At 43.5% G+C, this 20,837-nt stretch overlaps 1 protein-coding gene across 1 annotated transcript in view; it reads left to right on the top strand.

The window, feature by feature from the left end:
- lrrc1 (leucine rich repeat containing 1) overlaps nucleotides 1–20,837 on the top strand; it is a 30,751-nt gene that overhangs the window by 6,382 nt on the left and 3,532 nt on the right. Inside the window, exons 2-12 of the mRNA XM_080848665.1 lie at nucleotides 1,249–1,366; nucleotides 2,773–2,851; nucleotides 3,924–4,013; nucleotides 6,750–6,806; nucleotides 7,052–7,115; nucleotides 7,378–7,452; nucleotides 8,552–8,696; nucleotides 10,305–10,423; nucleotides 11,685–11,768; nucleotides 17,040–17,155; nucleotides 18,439–18,611. Coding sequence (XP_080704791.1) covers nucleotides 1,333–1,366; nucleotides 2,773–2,851; nucleotides 3,924–4,013; nucleotides 6,750–6,806; nucleotides 7,052–7,115; nucleotides 7,378–7,452; nucleotides 8,552–8,696; nucleotides 10,305–10,423; nucleotides 11,685–11,768; nucleotides 17,040–17,155; nucleotides 18,439–18,611 — 1,036 coding nt within the window. The 5' untranslated portion in view covers nucleotides 1,249–1,332. The remainder of the gene's footprint in view (nucleotides 1–1,248; nucleotides 1,367–2,772; nucleotides 2,852–3,923; nucleotides 4,014–6,749; nucleotides 6,807–7,051; nucleotides 7,116–7,377; nucleotides 7,453–8,551; nucleotides 8,697–10,304; nucleotides 10,424–11,684; nucleotides 11,769–17,039; nucleotides 17,156–18,438; nucleotides 18,612–20,837) is intronic.

Raw genomic sequence — 20,837 nt, 5'->3', positions numbered from 1 at the left:
ACATTAGTCACAGAACACTATTTTTGTGGGTATTGGGAGCTGCAATGTTGTGATGAGTAAATCTAATCACATCGCATTTTCTGTCAGATATCTAGTCCATGAGACCGATAAATGTCTGTTTACCGTGAAGAAAAGCTTAACAGTTAAAATCGTTTTTAAGTTCGGACAATATTATGCCACTAAATTGTTGTTTTTAGTAGATTCTTCGTAATAATGATTACACACAAGATGAAGGTAATGGAGTTCGCCTGCATGTTCTTGAATTAAACCTATGGCCTTCAACCGTCCTTGATTAGTGCAATGTTCCTGTAGCATGGGCTAATTTTAGGTGGTTTAGTATCTTTTTCAAATGGCTGGAGCAACGAGCAGACTAGTAGGCAAGTAGGTCATCCTGAGTGAAATGAATAGCTGATCGCTCCACTGAGAGATGCAACCGGGAGGTATTTACCAGGTCACTGGGTACTCCCGTGGCAAACTTTTCATAACAAATGATCAGATAAACCGTCCTATTCACTAATCTGTCATCTAATTTAAACTCAGATTGGGGAAAACATTTCAATTCAAGATTCAAAAAGCTTTATTGTCTAGTATGTTGCCATACTAGAAAATTGTCTTTTGACTGAAGGCTTGGAGGTGTGTGTATGTGTGTGTGTGTGTGTGTGTGTGTGTGTGTGTGTGTGTGTGTGTGTGATTTGTGTGTGTGTGTGTGTGTGTAGCTATGGGGATGAATGTTTTTTTTGTAGATAGCTTTCCTGGCCAAAGGCATTCTGAATCTTCTGCCAGAAGGAAGTAGATCAAAACAAGGATTGCAGGGGACTGTAATGGATTTGGGGTTTTCACCTCATTATAAGAGTTCACCAGTTCCTGGCTTCTGAGGCTAAAATGTGCCTTGAGTGGCCAAAAGAACACAAGCGTGTATTGATCGATAGCCTCATACAGTAGGGAAGGCCTCTCTCAGACAACACCTCGTCATCTAGACCAGCCTGAAGTGGGGCTCCACAGGGAGGCTGATGTTGCACTCTGATCACATTTGATCTAAGACTGTATGGATTAAGAAACCAATCCTTAAGTGAGCATGGAGCTAGGGTGCCATTGTTTTTGAAGAAATATTTGGCTTTGTTTAGGCTGAAGAGGAACGCATTGCTGTTTGAAGAAAAAGCACTTGACGTGGCAGTAATGTTCGACTTCTTTGAAGGTTTACCAGCATTCTGTCATGTTTATGGTTTGTGTGTTTTTGTCTTTTTACAGCCATTCTTCCAGCTGGTGAAACTACGAAAACTTGGGCTGAGTGACAATGAAATCCAGAGACTTCCACAAGAAATAGCCAACTTCATGCAGCTCGTAGAACTGGACGTCTCTCGAAATGGTAAGTGCCAACCACCCCTCAGAAAAATGCCTCAGGTCTCGTCACGGCTCTCACGCTTTGCACTCACTCACTGTTTCATTCTCTCTCTCTCTCTCTCTCTCTCTTTCTCAATCTCTCTCTGTCCCTCTTTCTTGCTGGCTATCTCTCTCAGCTATATTGTGCCTGTTTGCCTGTGTCACCCTTTACTGAAGCACTTACTCATGTGTGCATGTAAGCGGAGGTGTGGCCACTGCCAAATGCAGTCCTGGCAGAAAGTTATCCACGTAGATGTAGTCTTGCGTATGTTTGTTTACATTGCACTGTATGTACTGTAGTCCTCATTCTTCTCGTGGTTTGTGTTCTTTGCAGAATCTCTGAATTCATAGGAACATAATGTTTTCTCAAGTCTCTTTATTATATTCTTGTCCACACAAATATTGTACTAAAATAACAGGTACACAAGGTGTTTGCAGCACTTGTGAGTGGAACCACTCCCCACCACCCCCCCCCCCCCCCCTCACACACACACACACACACACACCTTCATCTATCCTCATGGTGAAAGTATGAGTAGTTGGAGTATTTATTCACATGAGAAATCGTCTCCATAAAGACTTCCAACTACACATAAGAGAAAGGGAGAAAGGGTCAGCTTGGGAAGAAGGCTGAAGCTCTACTGGAAGACTGGAGCTGTACTGTTGGACATTGTTTAGTGTGTTCTGTCTGTGCTATACATCGCTTCCACCCCCGGTTGTTCTGCTCGCCTCTGTGCCCAGCATATTCTTTAAACCACAGTGGTTTTGGCGGAGTCCACAATTAGACTCTCTAACATCCGAGAAGAGAGGGGTAAACGGTCTTTCTCCGGAACAACTCCCAGCCGGGGAACACAGGCGTTCCTCACAGGAACACGCTTCCAACGATAATTATCGCGATTACATCGGCCAATTACAGAGGTTCAAATGGTGATTCCTACTAGCAGCTCCCATCGTAAAGTTGCGGTGTTTTAGATGACTTTAAATAGATGTTTCCCTGAATGTGTTTTATGTTACAGTTGCATTTATATCATATCTCAATCTAAAATAAATCCTCACAGGGGACAAAAGCTTTGAACTTTGACTTTCTTTTTGCACATTGTTGGTAATGTTTTCATTTAAAGAGCCTGTGTTTTGTCTATGTAGCCTATGTACCACAACGAGTTTTAGAAGTTGTATCACACACATTCAGTACATTTACCTAGTATAGGTGTTTTCATTATTTATTCATTATATAAATGTATATATTGATTAATTGTTTGTTTATGGTATTGTTTGTTTGTTTTTCTTTTGCAATTCACCCTGTCATTGTCATGAGCATAGCCGTAGAGGGTTGACATGTCAGCAATTATCTTCATGTTAACATGATGTTTATTTTTGCTTCTTGGCACACAGACATCATGGAAATCCCTGAAAGCATTGCATACTGTAAAGCTCTCCAAGTAGCTGACTTCAGTGGAAACCCACTAACAAGGTAATTAACAAGAAATGTCACGTTGCTATTGCTGCTGTTGCAGCTGTTGTTGCTGTTGTTGCTGTGGTTGCTTTGGGGGCTATTGTTGCTGTTGCTGCTATTGTCGCTATTGTTGCTGTTGTTGCTTCACATGTGAACACATAACAGTTTGACCAGTTATGCTTACAGACCCTGAACAATTCATAGCCTTAATAAAGTTAAGCCACGCTGTTTCATTAAACTTACTTGTTTTCAGTAAGGCTTACAGTTGTTTATTCGTGGCTTGAACTCTCATGGGAACTATATATATATATATATATATATATAAAGACAGAATGCCTTCAGAAGTACCTTAATAAAAAACGTCTCTAATAAAATACATTCCTGTGTTTTAGACTTGTGCAACATCGTTATGTGTTTGTTTGTCCATGCAAGAAACTTGATTGCTTTTATACAAAGAAATGCTAAATCAATCTTTACCCTTTGTTGTTTTTAGTGGCATTCCAATAGATTTCACAAATGTGGGTCACCCATAATGCATTTATCTTCATTGAATTAGCAGTGCCCCAATTTGTCCGTGGGTTTTTCCATAAATGTTAGTCATTGCTCAGCGTGGCCTGGCCCCCGGGGTCTGCGTAACCCACCCAGAAGCATAAGGTTTCGCTCCGATTAGCATTATGGTGCTTAATGACATGCATGCTTTCAGACTTGATAGTCCCAGCTCACAGACGCATGGGAATGCGTTCATGCCACATTGAACATGTAGACTCATGCACATACAGACCCGCATGCAAACGTGCTATTGATGAGCTCAAGATAAGGACTTGAACTTGTGGGACTTGTGGCACGCTGGTATTCACTGATTTGGTTAACGGACCGTTAAATGCTGCTGTCAGTGCAGGAATGTTGTGTGAAGTGCACTTACATTTATTCAGTGTGTCATTACAACCTCATTTGGAAGTGAGAATTTTGTATATCACTTCTAGCTGTGTGTGTGTGTGTGTGTGTGTGTGTGTGTGTGTGTGTGGACAAATTCCTCATGTTTGTGCAGCCACTTTAACTAAACATTAGGATTTTTCTTATTGTTTTGCAGATTGCCAGAAAGTTTTCCAGAGTTAAGGAATTTAACTTGCCTCTCCATCAATGATATTTCTTTGCAGAACTTGCCAGAAAACATAGGAAAGTAAGTCAGTCGTTTCCTCTCTCTTTCACACACACACACACACACACACACACACAGGGAAGTAGGTTTGTTTTTCCACTCTGTCTCTATTTCCCCATGCTGATTCTGATTACTGCAGTTGGAAGAATTCTCGTAATGATGTTCCCAAGAAAGGACAGGAAATTCTAAATTATTTCTTAATTTCTTCGGCATCAGAAGTACTAGCATAGCGCCATCGGTGCGGTACAGTTCCAGACTAGGTTAGCTAATCAGTGTGTTGTGCTTATCAGTGCACCCACTCTCTGAAACTCGTCAGTCAGCTTTCCAAAGTTGTCATTAGTGCCATTTGTGTTTAGGTTGCGGCGCGGCTGCAGGAGCTGCTCTGTGCTGTGCTGTCTCAGGGCATCGCTCACACCCAGTTTCACTCGCTGCAGTTTCGAGTCCACAGACGTTGCTCCAGAGCGTGATCATACCTGCCTTTAGCCCCCAAACGTCTAGGCAATCTCGTCTCCGTTCGGAAATGTCACGATTACATTAACTGATTCTTCCTTGAAGAATGCTCTCTACATTCTGTGTGTCAACCCCATGGAGGACTGGCTGTGCATAGCGGTTGCCGTGACGGTCCACTTGTCTGTTTTTCCCCTCTCATTACTTCCTCTGTGTGTGGTTCCTCGACCTTGTTCATTTCCTCTGCAATATCCTCCTTGCTCTTTGTCCAGACTTTTCCAATGCTGTGTGCAGGCCGCTCGTCCCAGGCCGCTGACAGATAAGATGGCTACTCATGCGCCACCACAGAGCTGACTCCCAGCGCCAACAAATGTGTTCCTAAACAGGAGATTTGGCCTCGCTAATGGGTTTATACTTTGGCACTGATGGGCATATGGCTCTGGCTTATATTTTATCACCGCTGTCTGTGTAATAAGAAGATTATAGCGTTGAAGGTTTGGTGTAAGGTTAACATAACACACAGCTCTGTTTGCCAAAAATGTCCATTCTGCTACATTTGAGAGCACTGCTGGCTGGAGATACAGGAGAGTGTGATTTAGATGTTGAGAACGTTGTTCCCCTTTCCTGTAGGTTGTATTGAGCCTTATTGTGAACAGTAGTGAGGTCCAACAGAACCGTGCAGATTTGAGTGGTTTTGGTTTGGTTGATTCATTACCTGGATAGGTTTTGTGTTGGGATGCATGATAATATCAGCACGTTGTCGGTTTTGGCCGGTACAGGCTTTAAAATGATTTCGCCACGTCGACGTGATGTGAGAATTTCTGATGTAGACATGAGCTATGTGCTTAGGTATGTCGGTGGTGTGGAAATATGCAAAGCTGATAGCAAAGTTGGCTTTCGCAATGCCTGTAAAGTATCAGACACACGAGTCGATGCATACACATTCAACACTTATCAGATATGGGCAAAAATCCAATCTCAATGCAAATGCAAGTGCCTTTTGGAAAAGAATACCGACCCACCTTAAGATGGCCTTCAGAATCAAAGACTGTCCTCTCCCTTTTAATCCGGAACAGTTAAAGGGTGACTGCAGGCTTATGTATGTGTCGGGGTGGGCCGGCCCGCCGTGGATTTAGCGACATCGCAGCAAGTTATCCTGTCATTGAGGCGATATTATTTTTAGATATAAAGCGCATTTCCCCCCTCAGTTAATCCTTCAGCTGCTGCCTACAGAGTCAGTGTTTATTTGCTTTCCTTCCATTTTTGGCATAATGAAAGACCTGAAAAGCTGCTTTGCCATGTTGATTTACTACTGAAGAGGAGTGTTTAAAAGCTTTGCAATCCTTTTTTCGTCTGCAAGCCATTTGAAAAAAATATGTCACTATGTTAATACCTTGTTTTATCAGTGTTGTATGTTTTTATTCTGAGCGTTGTTGCTATCTGAATTATGTATGCCATCATGGAGGCAAACATAATTCTGACATAATAATACTGAAAGTGAAAGCCCCAAAGCATTTTCTGTCTGTCTGCGTAAACTCATGAACAGAGATGAACAGGGATGAACGGAGATAGTATTCAAAATAAGTAACTGAAGATAGCACAACACTGCATGGCAGCTGGCGCAAGTGAACTGTTGTGTATTTTGTAGAACAGTCTCACTGGCCATAGCCAGTGGTCAACTCTATTGAGGCCAGTTGGAATGTTGTCATGTTTTGTTCCAAGTCGCTGAGTCACCCTTTGCTTAAAGCAAAGCTCATTTTAGCTGAAAAGTGATTCTAAACCATGACGTAACATTTAAAGGAATCTAGGTTTGAACCTGGAAAGGGAAAAAAAAATCACCCTTTTCCACTTTCTAGAAAGCTTTCCCTTTCTGTTTTGATCCCATGAATTACAAGGCACAACTCTTTGGTGTCACAACTGATTACGGTCCTCTTAAGCGGTCCAAACACTATTAGACTTGGCTTCTGTTGCTCTGCACAGTGGCATGAGGCAACATAAAAGGGATTCTGTCTTTCTTTTCTTCTAAACTAAATTACCCAATTTAAGTGTGGCATGTCCTACTTTAACTCTGAACCAAAACTCTCATTGTAGCTAACTTTGGAGCTATATGCTTTGCTACTTACGTACTAAGGTAACAGGCAAATGAAGGCCTTAGCGTGCAGTACTGTGAATTTAACATTTCTGTCATGATTGGCATCAAACATTAGCATGTTAACTCCACAAGCCCACACTAAGTCCTTACTGGTCAAAATATCAGATGTCTCCATTTATACATGACTAACGCCTATCTACTTTTGCCTCTCTTTGCAGCCTTTGTAATTTGATATCACTGGAACTACGAGAGAACCTGTTGACATATTTACCAGAGTGAGTAATACAAAAATGACTGTTGTAGGCCTGAGAGTGTGTGTGTGCACAGGAACACTGTTGTGTCTGTTGAATTGGCCTCCTCAGGCCTGAAATATGTCCATGTGAGATTCATGGTATCATGGTGTCCATGATTCCAAACTGTTTACATGTTGTCATATCTCTGCTTTGGTCATGCAAGATTAATTAAAAAGAAAGTTCTGCTTTTTTGCCAATAACTATTTCCTTTGATTTTGTTCATCCAGGTCTCTGTCACAACTTGCTAAACTTGAAGAACTGGATCTAGGAAACAATGAACTTTATAATTTGGTGAGTCCCATCCTAAACCTGGTTATTCTAACAGGTGAAGCATATTATTTACCCCTTTAAACAGTGGCTTTGACATGAGGCCCAAAACCTGACCCACCTCTCAGTGTGAGTGTGCTCTAACCAGAGCCTCAGGGGTGAGGAATGCTGCTAGGCTTATGCTTGGCGTTTAGCTCCACATTCCTGTTTACATTGGTGCCAGTCACCTGGTGCCGTGGCTCTCTCGTACTGACCCGTGTCAAACCTCTCTTCCCTTCCCATCTAGCCCGAGACAATAGGCTGTCTTGTCAGCCTGAAAGACCTGTGGCTGGACGGGAACCAGTTGGCCGAAATTCCAGCGGTAAGAGATTCCGGAAATGTTCCCTGCTGAGGTCATGTTGTGTGCGTTTGTGTATTTTTATGTGTGTGTGTGTGCGCAAAGAGGTTGCAGTGACGTATGTGGAATGTGATCATGGCTGTTTGCTCAGTCTTGAAGGGATGGCTTTATGTAATGCGTCCCAATGTTGTTTATTTTTTAACATTTCGTTTATCTCATGCAAGAGGTCAGTATTTTAATCCGATTCAGTGAAAGCCTTTGATGTACTATGAATCTTGTCCATTTCTAGTTGTATTAGACTTGGGTCTGATTATTGGGGGGTGGGGGGGTGAGTGAAAGCCGGGTCTGGTAACTGGTTTCCTAAATCAAATACAGTTTCCTAATATGAAGTCATTCTGGTTGCATCATCATCACTGTTTAGCAGCCCAACCACTGTAGTATCGTCTGCAAACTGAAATACGTTAACTGAGTCAGGAGCGATGCAGCCATTTGTGTGTGAGGAATCAATAGCTCCCATTAGTAGTTGGAAGAGTGGTGTGTACGCTCATGTAACAGGGTGTACCTCTTGGAGATTGTGTGATGTATTGTATAGTATAACATAGTACAGTATAGTGTGAGCTTTTCCCCACATAACCATGCAAAGCGTCTGGGTTGTTATGGTGCTTTGTATATTGTTGGTTGTAAAATAAAGTATATTGGGCCACACAAAGCACGCTGTATAGATAGGCCAGTGGATGATGGAGTTCTATACAGGCCAGTGGATGATGGAGTTCTAAAATATCCCGGACGAGGGATGTGTACTGACGACAGTTCATCAGTCCATATCCCTCGTCCAGGATATTTTTTTTTTTGTAGGGTATGTTTACTACATTACTACATGTTTACTATATTCCTTTTACTTACATGATATTATTGCTGAGGTCTTCTAGAATATATAATCAGATATTCCATTTGTTTTTAGTTAAGGGAAATGTACAAAAACATCAAGGCATGTTAGACAACTTAGAAAAGTCTAAAAGGCATTGGACTGTAGAGCTATACCAAAGCTTTATTAAACATGCCTATGTAAAAGAAAAAAAGCATTATGGCATGCAGTGTGATTGTTGTGTGTTGTTTTCTGTAGGAGATGGGCAGCATGAGGAGCCTGCTGTGCCTGGATGTCTCTGAGAACAAGTTAGAGCGCCTCCCGGAGGAACTCAGCAGCATGCTCTCCCTCACTGACCTGCTCGTGTCCCAGAACCTCATCGACATGCTGCCAGAAGGCATAGGTCAGTGTGTGTGTGTGCCAATGAGTGTGTGTGTGTGTGTGTGTGTGTGTGTGTGTGTGTGTGTGTGTGTGTGTGTGTGTGTGTGTGTGAGTGAGTGTGTGTGTGTGTGTGTGGATGCATAAACAAACGCGCATGTACGCACACACTTAGTGTACAGCAGTGGTAGTGTTAGTCGTGTGTGTGATTGTGCATTGTAGTATGGTTATTCTACCCTCTTTATTTATATTGCATTACTGTGTGTTTGTGTTTGTGTGTGTGTGCGTGAGTGTGTGTGCATGTCTGCCTGCACGCTTTGGAGTGCTACGTGTATGTGTGTTTTTGTAATTGTGAATCCTCTTACATGCGCACAGCATGTGAGTATAAGTAAGTGCTTGTGGGGTCAGATCAGAAGGCAGTTGGAAATGGAGCTGGTGTGTGTGTGTGGTGTGTGTGTGTGTGTGTGTTACCCACCAAACAGCAGGTCTGTGTCATACACTGTATTATGTGCATCAGTGAAACTGAGAATGGAGGCAGGTTGTCTGATGCCCAGCCCAGAGAGATGTCCAGATTTCTTATGGTGAATTTTCAAACCATCTGGGGAAAATCCCTGCATGAAAAAAAACTTGCTTCCCCGTCAGACTGCGAGTGCAGAGAGCTGTTTGTTAAAACAGGGATGTGGCAGGATGTCTCCGGCACTGAACTGCTCAGCTCTCACCACTGAATGTGGGTCTGAGCTGTGATCCACACTGAGTCTCACTGATCCACTTGATCCTGCGTGACTGTGTGCACCGATCAGCACTACAGGGCACTGCTCACAGAACACCCCCCCCCCCCTCCCCCCTCTCACCTCTCACCTCTCATCTTTGTCATTATACATAATTAAGCAATATGACATGAGGGAGTAAGGGGTAAAGGATATCCCCACGACTGTGATTCAGCCATTGGCCCGAATATTGCTATAACAGTTTACTACCGAATAATTGAGTTGAAACACTCACTTGAGCTGATTGTGTTGTCATTTCTTTATTTCTAGTTTGTATATTCATCCCCAAAAAATTGTTCCAACCTCAGTTTTTGGTGCCGAGCGTTGCTAAGCGATGAATACTGTCACTCACCTGTCTTCATCCTTATGTAAATGTATACATTCCTATACTCCACTTTCTCCCTTTCCTCACTCGATAACTGTCGAATGTACGTGAGTGGAATGTCGACGTCAGTTCACCAGTTGAAGTATATTAAATGCAGAGTGGGGTTGTGGTAGGGTCTCAATGGATGTCAATCAGAAATGAATGACCATGCATGACCAATGAGCAGAGAGGACTTATTTTAATCTAATATAACCAATGAGCAGAGAGGACTCATTTTAAACATTTAAATCTGATATAACCAATGAACAGAGAGGACTCATTTTAAACATTTAATTGTGATATTACCGCAAATTTGAACATAACCTCTTTTTTTTTGTTTTAAACTTGAAATATCAACAAATCCAAAGATCTAATGATCTAATGACTTTTCTTTTTAGTTAAATAGTTCAAGACTCTATGTTTTGCATTGATATAATTAAATACCTCTGTTGTCGCAACCACTTGGAAGCTGATCTATCTCTTTGTTGTCTCTCATCCCCAGGCAAACTTCGAAAACTCTCCATACTGAAAGCGGACCAGAATCGACTTGTTCAGCTTCCAGAGAGCATTGGCAACTGTGAAAACCTCACCGAGCTCGTGCTCACGGAGAATCAGCTAGTGGTGAGTACGCCCCCCTTGCCTCCCTTCCTCATCATGGGTCAACATCAGGGAAGATGGCCTTTTTAAGTTGCCTTACTTGTTTAGCAGGTCAAGTCAAAGTCAAGTCAAAGAGAAGCAGTAGCAGTAGAAGGAAGTCAAAGTTCTAGAAGGATTACTGTCATTCTGACTGAGAATGTCGTTTGAGAATGTCAAGGCCCTGTTCAGGCTTTTCACTGGTGTTCATCCCAGCCTTGACATATTAATGTCAATGTCATTATGAACAGTAGGAAAAAAGAAAAGAAACAGCCTGCAAGCCGGCACCTTATACTATTCTGAAATGATATTCAAATGGGGGTACTGAAGGCCTCCATCTACAGCCCAAAGAAGCAAGTTATTGGACGTCCTTGTCATGATTTGCCATACTGATAATTTGAAGACAAAAGCTGGATAAATAAATACAACCAGTAAATAATATATTTCTAGTGAGACAAGCAACATAAATCTTCCTAAGATAGTTAATTTAACAGTTTCTAATAACTCTGCCTCGTTGGTGGTTGGGGAACTGTCAAATGCATAAATCGTTGCGCATTGTCGACGGGCACTGACAGTTTTTTCATCGAAATGTTGCAGGTGTGATTTCCAGGGAACAGCAGCTTGGCCTGTAGATATTACCACTTTATCTGCCTATCGTAATTCCACAGACAGACATAGGATTGCTCAACTAATTGCTAATTAGTTTCGAGATTCCTCTACCCCCTGCCAAATAATTCCAATCTGCCACCTTGTGTTTTCTGTGTAGACTAAGCCCCCCGCTCTCTTGAGCACGAGCCTCTTGTGTCGACTCGTTAGGGCCTTTCTTGATTAAGAGAGCAGACTGCTTCATTAGAGAACCAGGAAATGTCCACCGACAGAACACCCTGGAAGCCCACTCAGGAGACTGTTGGGGGGGGGGGGGGGGGGGAAACAACGGCCCACTATTGTCTTCAATTATATTAAGCTGGGTAGCCCTCATCTCTCTGCCCCCAGCCTCGTGCCCCGTCACTCCCCTCAGTGGTATGTTCGTGAGGCCTGTCAGCAGCGTCCTGAGGAAAACCCCACATGACCAATTAGAACTCGTCATCCTCTTCAGCCGCGTGCTGATCCTCAGGCAGCACACAGCGCTGTGTCTTTTTTTTTCCCCCCCATGCCCTCTGTAGGAGGCGCACGTAGGAGGTCCCCACTTTCTATGCTCATCACGTTCTTAATGGTATCCTCTTTCTCTCCTCCCCACCCATCTTTTCAGAGTTTGCCTAGAGGTATTGGAAAGCTGAAGAAGCTGTCAAACTTCAACTGTGATCGGAATCGCCTGACTTCTTTGCCCAAAGAGGTATGTGTGCGGACCTTACACAGGTGCTGGCTACGGCTGTGAACTTTCACCTCATGACCTCTGTATCGAAGATAATGTGTGTGTTGCTATCAATATATACAAAACGTCCTCCAATCTCTTTTTTTTTTAAACCAATCACTCTGCTGCACTGATTTTACCTGACAAAAAACTGACAAACATTTGATGCAGGAATACATTAAGCAATATACATGTAGGACTACAATACTGTGAGACAAGTGCGAAGCATACAACTCCTTTGTTTCCATCTGGCTTGCTGTTTTTCCAAGAGCAGACTGGTTGTAAACATATCACTCGAGACATAAGTGGTGGGCAGAGCTGTTTAGCATTCTGGCAGTGGCTGTGTGCGGTAATCAGCCTCAGCTCCCACAGCACGGGCACCTGGAGTGGAGTCGGGCATCACTTGTTCTTGCATCAAGCAAGTGGTGTTGAAGTAGAAGTAGAGGTGGAAGTCGGACTGCTGTTTTGTCGTGTTTTCTTTTACCTTAGACAAGAAGGGTGGGATCTAATTTCCTGTCGTACTTGTAATACCTGAATTGCTGGCCTTTTGGACAGATAACTAGCAATCGCTCTATACTCATTCGATATCTAGTATATAGTGTCCTCTCATTCTTCTACACACTAAAAATGCCCACTTATTAGGAGTGGAGGTGAAAGACTGAGAAAAGTACGCAGAAGAGTTTAGTGCTTTTGCTAATACCAGCTGAAGGACCCAATGACTATTGTAAACGGCTATAATTTGGGGGTTTGGCTTTCACCATATGCCACAATATTGAGCTGTACGCATCCTTATGACCAAAAGTTCACATTATTTTGATTGGCCCTTAAAAGTTATCACACCTATAGACCCTTATACTCCTTCGTACTGGAGTTTTGTGGATATCATTACATAATGTGTTTATTTTGTGCACTTGGATACAAATCTTCCATTTCGACATAAAAGGAGTCACAATTTTTGCAAAGGTATTGTTCTCTGTGCACCTGTAGGCTGGGATTGTGGTTCAGGGAAAAACAAAGGTATTATCGCTGTGCTCTGGCTCCAGGGGGGAAAAAAACGAATTGTGACCTTTGGCTCTCGGCAGACACTTTAATCCAGACCTATTTACTGCACAGCCCATGGCTTTGTTTTGTTTGGACGTTGGCATTGTGCTTCAGATGGTGGCAAGCAGCTGTGGGCACACTCCTCTGTTATTAAACAGCAGGATCTATTTAATTCATCCTTGCATAGATTAGAAGTGTCTGTGTGTGTGTGTGTGTCTGTGTGTGTGTGTGTGTGTGCGTGTGCGTGTGCATGCCTGTGCTTGGTTGTTTACTTGTGCTTGTTTGTTCATGTGTGCGTGTGTATGTGCAAGTGAGTGTCTGTGGAACTTAGAGACAGAGACCAAAGAGGAGAGACCGTTACAGTTGGAAAGGGGATGGTGCGTTTGGGATTCTGCGGCTGGTGTTTGGTCGGTCTTTCCGGTTCAGTGGTAATTCATTCAGTGCCCCCTCTGCGGTTGTGAACGAGGCTACCCAGTTCTTTGCTGGTACTCTGGCACATACGGCTGGACTTTGGTACTGGCTCTGCATTCCTTCCTGATAGAAGGAAAAGAAATGGTGCCATGCTCCGAAAGGTTAACAAGTAACCGAAGAAATGAATCATCTCTTTCAAAATGATAAAGGTCGAACAGTGAGGCCTGGCCTTCAATAGCTTCTGTTTTGATAGCAGATAGAAGTATTGGAATTTGTATTTGATGTGTGTGTTAGTCAGATTTGGCTTCTGTTTTTTTTTTTTTCAAGCCTGAAGTACTAGTGGATGTTCTTTCCACAGTGTGGAAGGCTTGGGTGACATCTCTTCATGTTCACTGTCATTCCGATGGCTAACTCATTTTAGGCTACACTGACCAGTAGACATAATGTGGATTATGGGGCATTTTTAGTTTGAAGATGTGCATGATAAAAGTTGGTGAAGAGAATGATTGATTTTTTAATAATTCGCTTGAATGGCTGCTCTAACTTGTTTTAACCACAGTGAGGATCTGATTGCAGGCCCATGCAGATAACTAACAGGCGGACCTAACAGAAACGAACACGTCCTCCAATACCTCCTCATAGCTCAGAGTAAAAAAAAAAAAAAGAAAGCAAAACAAAACTGTGGCTCAAACAGTAGCCCCGACCACATTCGGGCTTGACGCTCAAGGAGGTCGGGGGTTCGAATATGGCCCGATGACATTTCTCCTGTCCACTCCCCACCTCTTCTCCCTCTCATTTCCTGTCAAAATCTTCACTGCTCTGTCAATTAAAGGCATGAAAAGCCCAAAAACAAATCTTTAAAAAAAAAAAAAAAAAAAAAAAAACAATGTGTGAGGCTACTCTTGCTGTGCTTCTTGTCAGCCGTGAAGGTGATCTCCGATAAACCCAGAAGCGGCGGTTTGTTGACATTTTTATGTTTTTCTCCTCTTGCGTAATACTTCAAGCCAGACTGTGTTTTCCTTACAGTTTCCTGAGTGTGTCGAGGAGAGAGGCTAGACTCCGGTTGGAGCGTAATCTGAAAGGCTCTTTGAAACAGACACACAATGCCTCTGTGTCAGAGATGCAAAGGGCCCTGTCAGTGAGAGTGAGTGAGGGAAGACCTAACGCTCTCCACAGTCTCCAAAAGTGACCTAAGCTCAGTGGCCATTGCATAAGCCTCAGTTAAATAGAACACTAAGACACTTGGAGGAAGTGTCATTGTCATAGGTCACATTTACTGTATTTTTAAAATTGTTTTAAAGTAACAGTATGCAACAATTATACTTCAGGATTAGGGTTTGGATAAGCAGTTTTACCTTAAAATAACAGCTTGAAAAAAATTGGGGCACTACAATCACTTTTTTATATGGAGAATCGCCTCCGTGCCATTGTCATACCAGGGTCCATAGGCATATAACTGCTAAATGTAAGATTGCCTGACGCCGCCTGGCTTTCTACTGTCTGCCGAACTAGTAAGTAGCTTATTTGCCGTCTTGCTTTGTCTTGTGTTGCATTTGCTTGATGTTTGACTGTGTTAAGACAGTTGTTAAGTAACTAGTTTGTCAAATTATGACTCATAATGTCGAAGTCAGCACATTTAAAGAGATTTCGTTTGTTTTACCCGCTAGCTTATCGTTAGCGAATAGCAATTGATCCGGAATGCTTCTTTAAATTGAGAAATGCATATCTGTGTTTTACTGTAAATTGCTTTGGAAGGATCGGCTAATGCTAATGAGGAAATGGACATGAGTTTAGCTGTGATACCATGTGGAGGATGTATTCAATTAGGTTTATAATAATGCCTTAAAGGGCTTATGCAGCTTTGTTCTGTTGATGGCCCAGCTTTCAAACAACTGTGAATCATTTATGGCCATATGTTCACAAAAGGCCCTGTGAGGTTCTCACATGTTTCTTGTGTGACGCGTCTGCTGGGTGTCTCCTGAGGCCGATACCATCTCATGGCTCTTCAATATTCTCCTCCAACTCCCGTCAGCGCCTTCTGGTGTTTGTTTTGCTCCAGCATGAAACTAATTCCACCCTCGCACTTCACCCACCTCAGTTTATTTAGGTGTTTACCTTTTGTGTTTGTTCATTTATGTGTTTATTGTTTTAATGACTGACACGCTCATATTGGTTAGCTGCAGTGATGGGGTGTCTGTAGTACTCAAAGGGTACAGTAGTTTGTAAGCAGAAGTGCGTTGTCCTTTTCGCCGCCTGTGATCTAGCATTTAATGAGGCTGTGAAGCTGCAGGACTGTGTGTCTGTGTGTCTGTGTGTCTGTGTGTGTCTGTGTGTCTATGTGTGTGTGTGTGTGTGTGTCTGTGTGTCTGTGTGTTTGTGTGTCTGTGTGTCTGTGTGTCTGTGTGTTTGTGTGTCTGTGTGTCTGTGTGTCTGTGCATGAGTAAGTGTGTGTGGTGTCTGTGTGTCTGTGCATGAGTAAGTGTGTGTGTGTGTGTCTGTGTGCCTGTGTGCCTATGTCAGGGTAGGGCGCAGCCCTGTCTGATGTAGGGCTGTCAACGAATAGTCGAAGTTCGAATATTCGTTCGAATGGTATCCAAAAACGCGAATTCGAACGTGAAAATTAATATTCGAATGTGCAAAAACACTCCCGCGGTCCCTCGTGTAATGTTAATACTGAACTTATCAGGACTCTTATTGTGAAATGATGCGTGAACCGGAAGCTAGTGTAACGTACCTGAGAGTGGAAGACAGTTGATTTAATAAAGACTCCTGAACTTGCAGTATATGTGGATACCGGGTAATACTTTCTATGATAAAGTACAAGTCAATACATGGTGTCAGAAGTGAGATAATATTCGAATGAAAAAAAACACTCCCGCGGTACAAGCGCCTATCTGCTTTGTGAATGAGCCTCTGTCTGTTCGCGATGTGCCTAGTTTTAAAGTAAGGAAGCAGTGCTGCTTGCGATGATCGTTCTTATAGCCTAATGTTTTTTTTTTCTTTGAGAATAACCCAGCAGTTTAGCCACGGTTGCACTACATTACAAAATCATATAGCCTACGTTCATCATTTTTGTTCCTGGCGATTTTAATTGGTTGTCTGTGCAAGACAACAGACATGGACATTTATTCTTTCTTATTCACAACTGTTCTGAGCTGGACTTACACAGGCTATGCCATTCAATAAGCATCCGAAGTAGAGCAGGGGAGCTAGTAGTCTGGTTGGTGAAAGCTGCTGTAACGCAATGTTCTCGGCAAAGTCCGAGACAGCTTTTTTTTTGCATTATTGACGTATTGACGGCAACTGCGTAAAATAGACAACCAGATATTCGAATAGTTCGAATTCGTGATTTTTTTACAAACGAACATTCGAATGTAATTTTTGAGCAATTTTGACAGCCCTAGTCTGATGGCGTTGATTGCTGTCTGGTCTTTGGCAAGCCATTAGCATCGTGCTTTACACCACAACTAATTGCCTCTAATTTTAGCCTCATGGTCAACCCCGTATTGATGTCCTGTAGGTCTGACGCCTAAGTTAAGCGCTTGTGTCTCTCGGCAGCAGTTTTGCTACGTTTTTATTGTTTTCAGTTCCGGGCTGTGTTCATTCCTTCATTTATTCACTCATTCATTCATGTATTCATTCATTCAGTAACTAATCTGTCATTTTACTTGCACGTCACACTAGTGCATTCATTAATTCAAACAGTCATTGAGTCAGTTATTTATCCGTGGATTCTGCACACTGCATGAAGGCTAATGCTTTGAAGTGTTTGTCTTTTTTTCTTCTCTTCTCTTTTGGCAGATTGGCGGGTGCAGCAGCTTGAATGTCTTCTGTGTGCGTGAAAATCAATTGAAACACATTCCCTCCGAGCTGTCACAAGCTACTGAACTGCACGTATTTGATGTGTCGGGAAACAGGTGGGACAATCGCAGACACTCATTAAACCTGCAAATCGCAATTTCAAAACCCCTTACCCCTCCACGCCAACCCCACCCCCCCCCCCCCCCCACAGGTCACGAGTCTCGGACGGGATACAGGCTGGACCTGGGTTCCCCCTGGGCTAAGTTCATTTGGAGACGGTCTGCGATGTTCTGAGAGGAAGCTGATCACACACTCTCGAGTGGCCACTGATTGTAATGACAATTATTCACTGTTGATGCAGAGTTCGATCTGCCAGATGTGACTGAAGGCCTGGCCACGTTATGAAGTGGCAAATCTAGCGACTTCATGCCACGTAGAAGGCCTTACCTAAGTTGACCATTCTGATGCAGAGGTGTGTGTGTGTGTGTGTGTGCGTGTGCGTGTGCGTGTGCGTGTGTGTGTGTGTGTGGTACATTTGATTAGAGAATCTATCAGTGGCAGTCTTGGGAGTTTTGAATTGAGATGAGAAGTGGCCCTTGTTCGACACATTGTATGGCGAGAAGGCCTTTGTGTGAGACTCCCACAACTGACACACACACAGGGGGGAATGAGATGCTTAACTGCAGTGCGTCATTTGATGGGGGAAACAAGGCCTCTCTTTGCTCGCATGCTTTTGTAATGGGCTGACGTTGTCACTGAGAATGAAAGCGTGTTTGCTGGAAAGACCTTGTGGGCTGATTGCATGGAGACTCTGCCTGCTGTGGCCGTTTGCTGTGTCTCGAAATGTGCTATATAAATACAGTCTTACTTACTAACTAACTTACTTACTCAGTGATTAAGCCTGCTGAAGGTGGCTGTGGGTTGGTGTAGGGAGGAAACAATTTTAATATGCCACAGTGTTAGGTAGGATCTGTGCTTTAAGCCAAAATAAGCGGTTCATATCGCAAAGACACTGTTAGTAACTATCAAAGGATATCTCTACTGACATCCACCAGTATCGCTCTGGACCAGGCTTCAGTTGGACCAAGTCCAGGTTGAAACCGTGGAAATCGGATACTATATGTTTGCATAATGATATTTTAAACTAAGTCTTGGATGCACTAAAATGGGGCAATTGGTTTGAGTGTTATAAAGTATGAATATATGTGATCAATCTATTATCTATATGCTATGCAGTACATTCTATATGCCTATGCAGTACACTCACACAGTTAGCATAATATACAAATACAAGTAAAAGTCTTCAGCCTGCACCCTGGTCTACCCTGACTCTCCATTTTCAGTCTGTACCATCCTCTCTCTCTCTCTCTCTCTCTCTCTCTCTCTCCCCCCCCTGCAGGCTGGCCTACCTGCCCCTGTCCCTGACCACGCTGCGCCTCAAAGCGCTGTGGCTGTCAGAGAACCAGTCGCAGCCGCTGCTCACCTTCCAGACCGACACGGACCCCGAGTCTGGGGAGAAGGTGCTCACCTGCGTGCTCCTGCCCCAGCAGCCCTGCGAGCCCGAGAGCAAAGGTAAGACGCCCAGCTCGCTTGACCCCCGCTTGACCCCCTGCTTCCCTGGCACCACAGAAGTGTCAGTCACACGCCAGTGCTCTCGGCTGTTTCCTGTGACGCACATGCACTTCCACCTTCCCTCCATTTGGAAATGACTTTGGATAAAAGTGTTTGCTAAATCAAGTAGAAGTAATCAGTAGTAGAGTCTTGGACAGTAGTTGCTTTATTGTTTGGATTAGTTGTACCCTGCTATAAAACAAAAACCCTGTCATGGCTACAGTGACTACTGCTTATGTGAGTGAGCCTTCAACAAGATAAGGCTCTCTACTGGGGTGGTCCTCTTGGTGGCGCTATTGACGTTTGCGGGGTTGTTATTGCCTGTATTGCGATTGTGCACTGATGTGTCTACCCCGGGTCCTTGGACTTTTGGCCCCTTTCATCTTAATGCAAATCCACCCTTTCATGTAGCGATGGCTCCCTCCTGCTCACCCTCCCACTGCTTGTCAGAGCGCCTTTGTGCTTCTTGTCGAAAGGAATCCACTTCATACTAGTAAACAGCTGTAGTGCTCTTCAGGATGTCGCCCTCCGAAAGCACAAGGTGTTTGTTTAGCATCGCTTTATGGAGTAGTGTAGGCATAGGTTAGGCTAGCCGAGGCAACATAGAAAACAACCTCTTTCATCCTTCTGTCCCCAACCTCCATGGCATGGTTAATGGACTACGCTTATATTCAATTCAATTCAATTCAAAAGGTGCTTAATTGGCATGACAAGGTCACTTACATTGCCAAAGCAGTTGTATACAATATACAACCATACATAGACATCGAAATATATTACAGTAATTGGTTTCAAAAAATCAGAAAGTCAAATATTGTGTGTGTGTGTGTGTGTGTGTGCGCACACGTGAGTTTGTACATGCGTACTTGCAAATGTGTCATTCACTGTCCCTCAGCTTATATCTCTTTGTGCAAGGGCCAAGCTAAATTTCCCTCGGGATAAATAATGTATCTATCCATAAAGCCATTTTCTGTGAATCTAACAAGGTCAAGACGTACTTTGAGAGTTTTTCGTCTTAACACAGGGTTATCACGGGAGTTGGTGTTTTGGTATGTGTAGTTCATATTTGGTCATATTCATCACTGATCGAGTAGACTAAAATAAAGACACTCAGGTCAACGCAATTTTATCTCTTTAGAAGAGTAGTTTTAAAATTATGATTGAATATTGTAGAGACTGACGATGATTTGAACACTCACTTCTAACTAAGCTTCCTGTTGACCACCGTTGCTGTTCCCTTCGAGCTTTAACTTGAACAGCAGCGCTGTTAAAAAGCGTATTTTGTTTGTTGATGATGCACACAAGTGTAGCCCAAAGCACAGGAGAGATAATGAGTGAAGTACACAGGCTCTAAGGCTGCCCACTGGCATTGAGGATGCGGCTCTCTTCAATTATCATATTCTACTGATGGCACTAGTCGTCTTCCACTGATTGCAGTGCTTCAAGCCTCACTCAGGCAGCCCTGCAGTAATTGCTTTTAAAGCCGCAGTTTGCTTGCTGATGGGACCCGTGGTGGGGCATGGGGCGTTGAGGCCCAGCTGTGTGTGTGTGTGTGTGTGTGTGTGTGTGTGTGTGTGTGTGTGTGTGTGTGTGTGTGTGTGTGTGTGTGTGTGTGTGTGTGTGTGTGTGTGTGTGTGTGTGTGTGTGTGTGTGTGTGTGTGTGTGTGTGTGTGTGTGTGTGTGTGTGTGTGTGTGTGTGTGTGTGTGTGTGTGTGTGTGTGTGTGTGTGTGTGTGTGTGTGTGTTGTGGGGAGGGCTTAGTAAGAGACCAGAGTTCTCGCCTGTAGCTGATGGTGTAGTGTTAAAATGATTTGGCCTCTGGCACCTGCACACTTGTTATGTGTTTCACACACACACACACACACACACACACACACACACACACACACCCTTGCGGATTGCACAGCCAAAGAGGCTTAACTGCGACTGTCCCAGAGCCATTAAAGGGCTGCCGTCACGTTCAACAACGGGTGGTTCGCCAGATTCTGTGCTTTATCCAATTGGGAATATAGTAATTAGTGGACGTCCCCACACCCCTTTCTTCTGACCCCAGGTCAGTATATCAGTCCCTCAAGAACCTGGTGGTATAAGAGCCATACTGTTTGTTTTGATATTTCTTTTCTCTCACCCTGCGTGTCGGTAAGTGTTCCGTGCCTGCTGCCCCTGTGTGAACGAGGGGGTATGTGAG

This window comes from Sprattus sprattus (assembly GCF_963457725.1).
Source record: "Sprattus sprattus genome assembly, chromosome: 12".
Classification (NCBI taxonomy): Eukaryota; Metazoa; Chordata; class Actinopteri; order Clupeiformes; family Clupeidae; genus Sprattus; species Sprattus sprattus.
The sequence above is the reverse complement of the archived record's forward strand: the minus strand, read 5'-3'. Positions and strand labels throughout refer to the sequence as shown.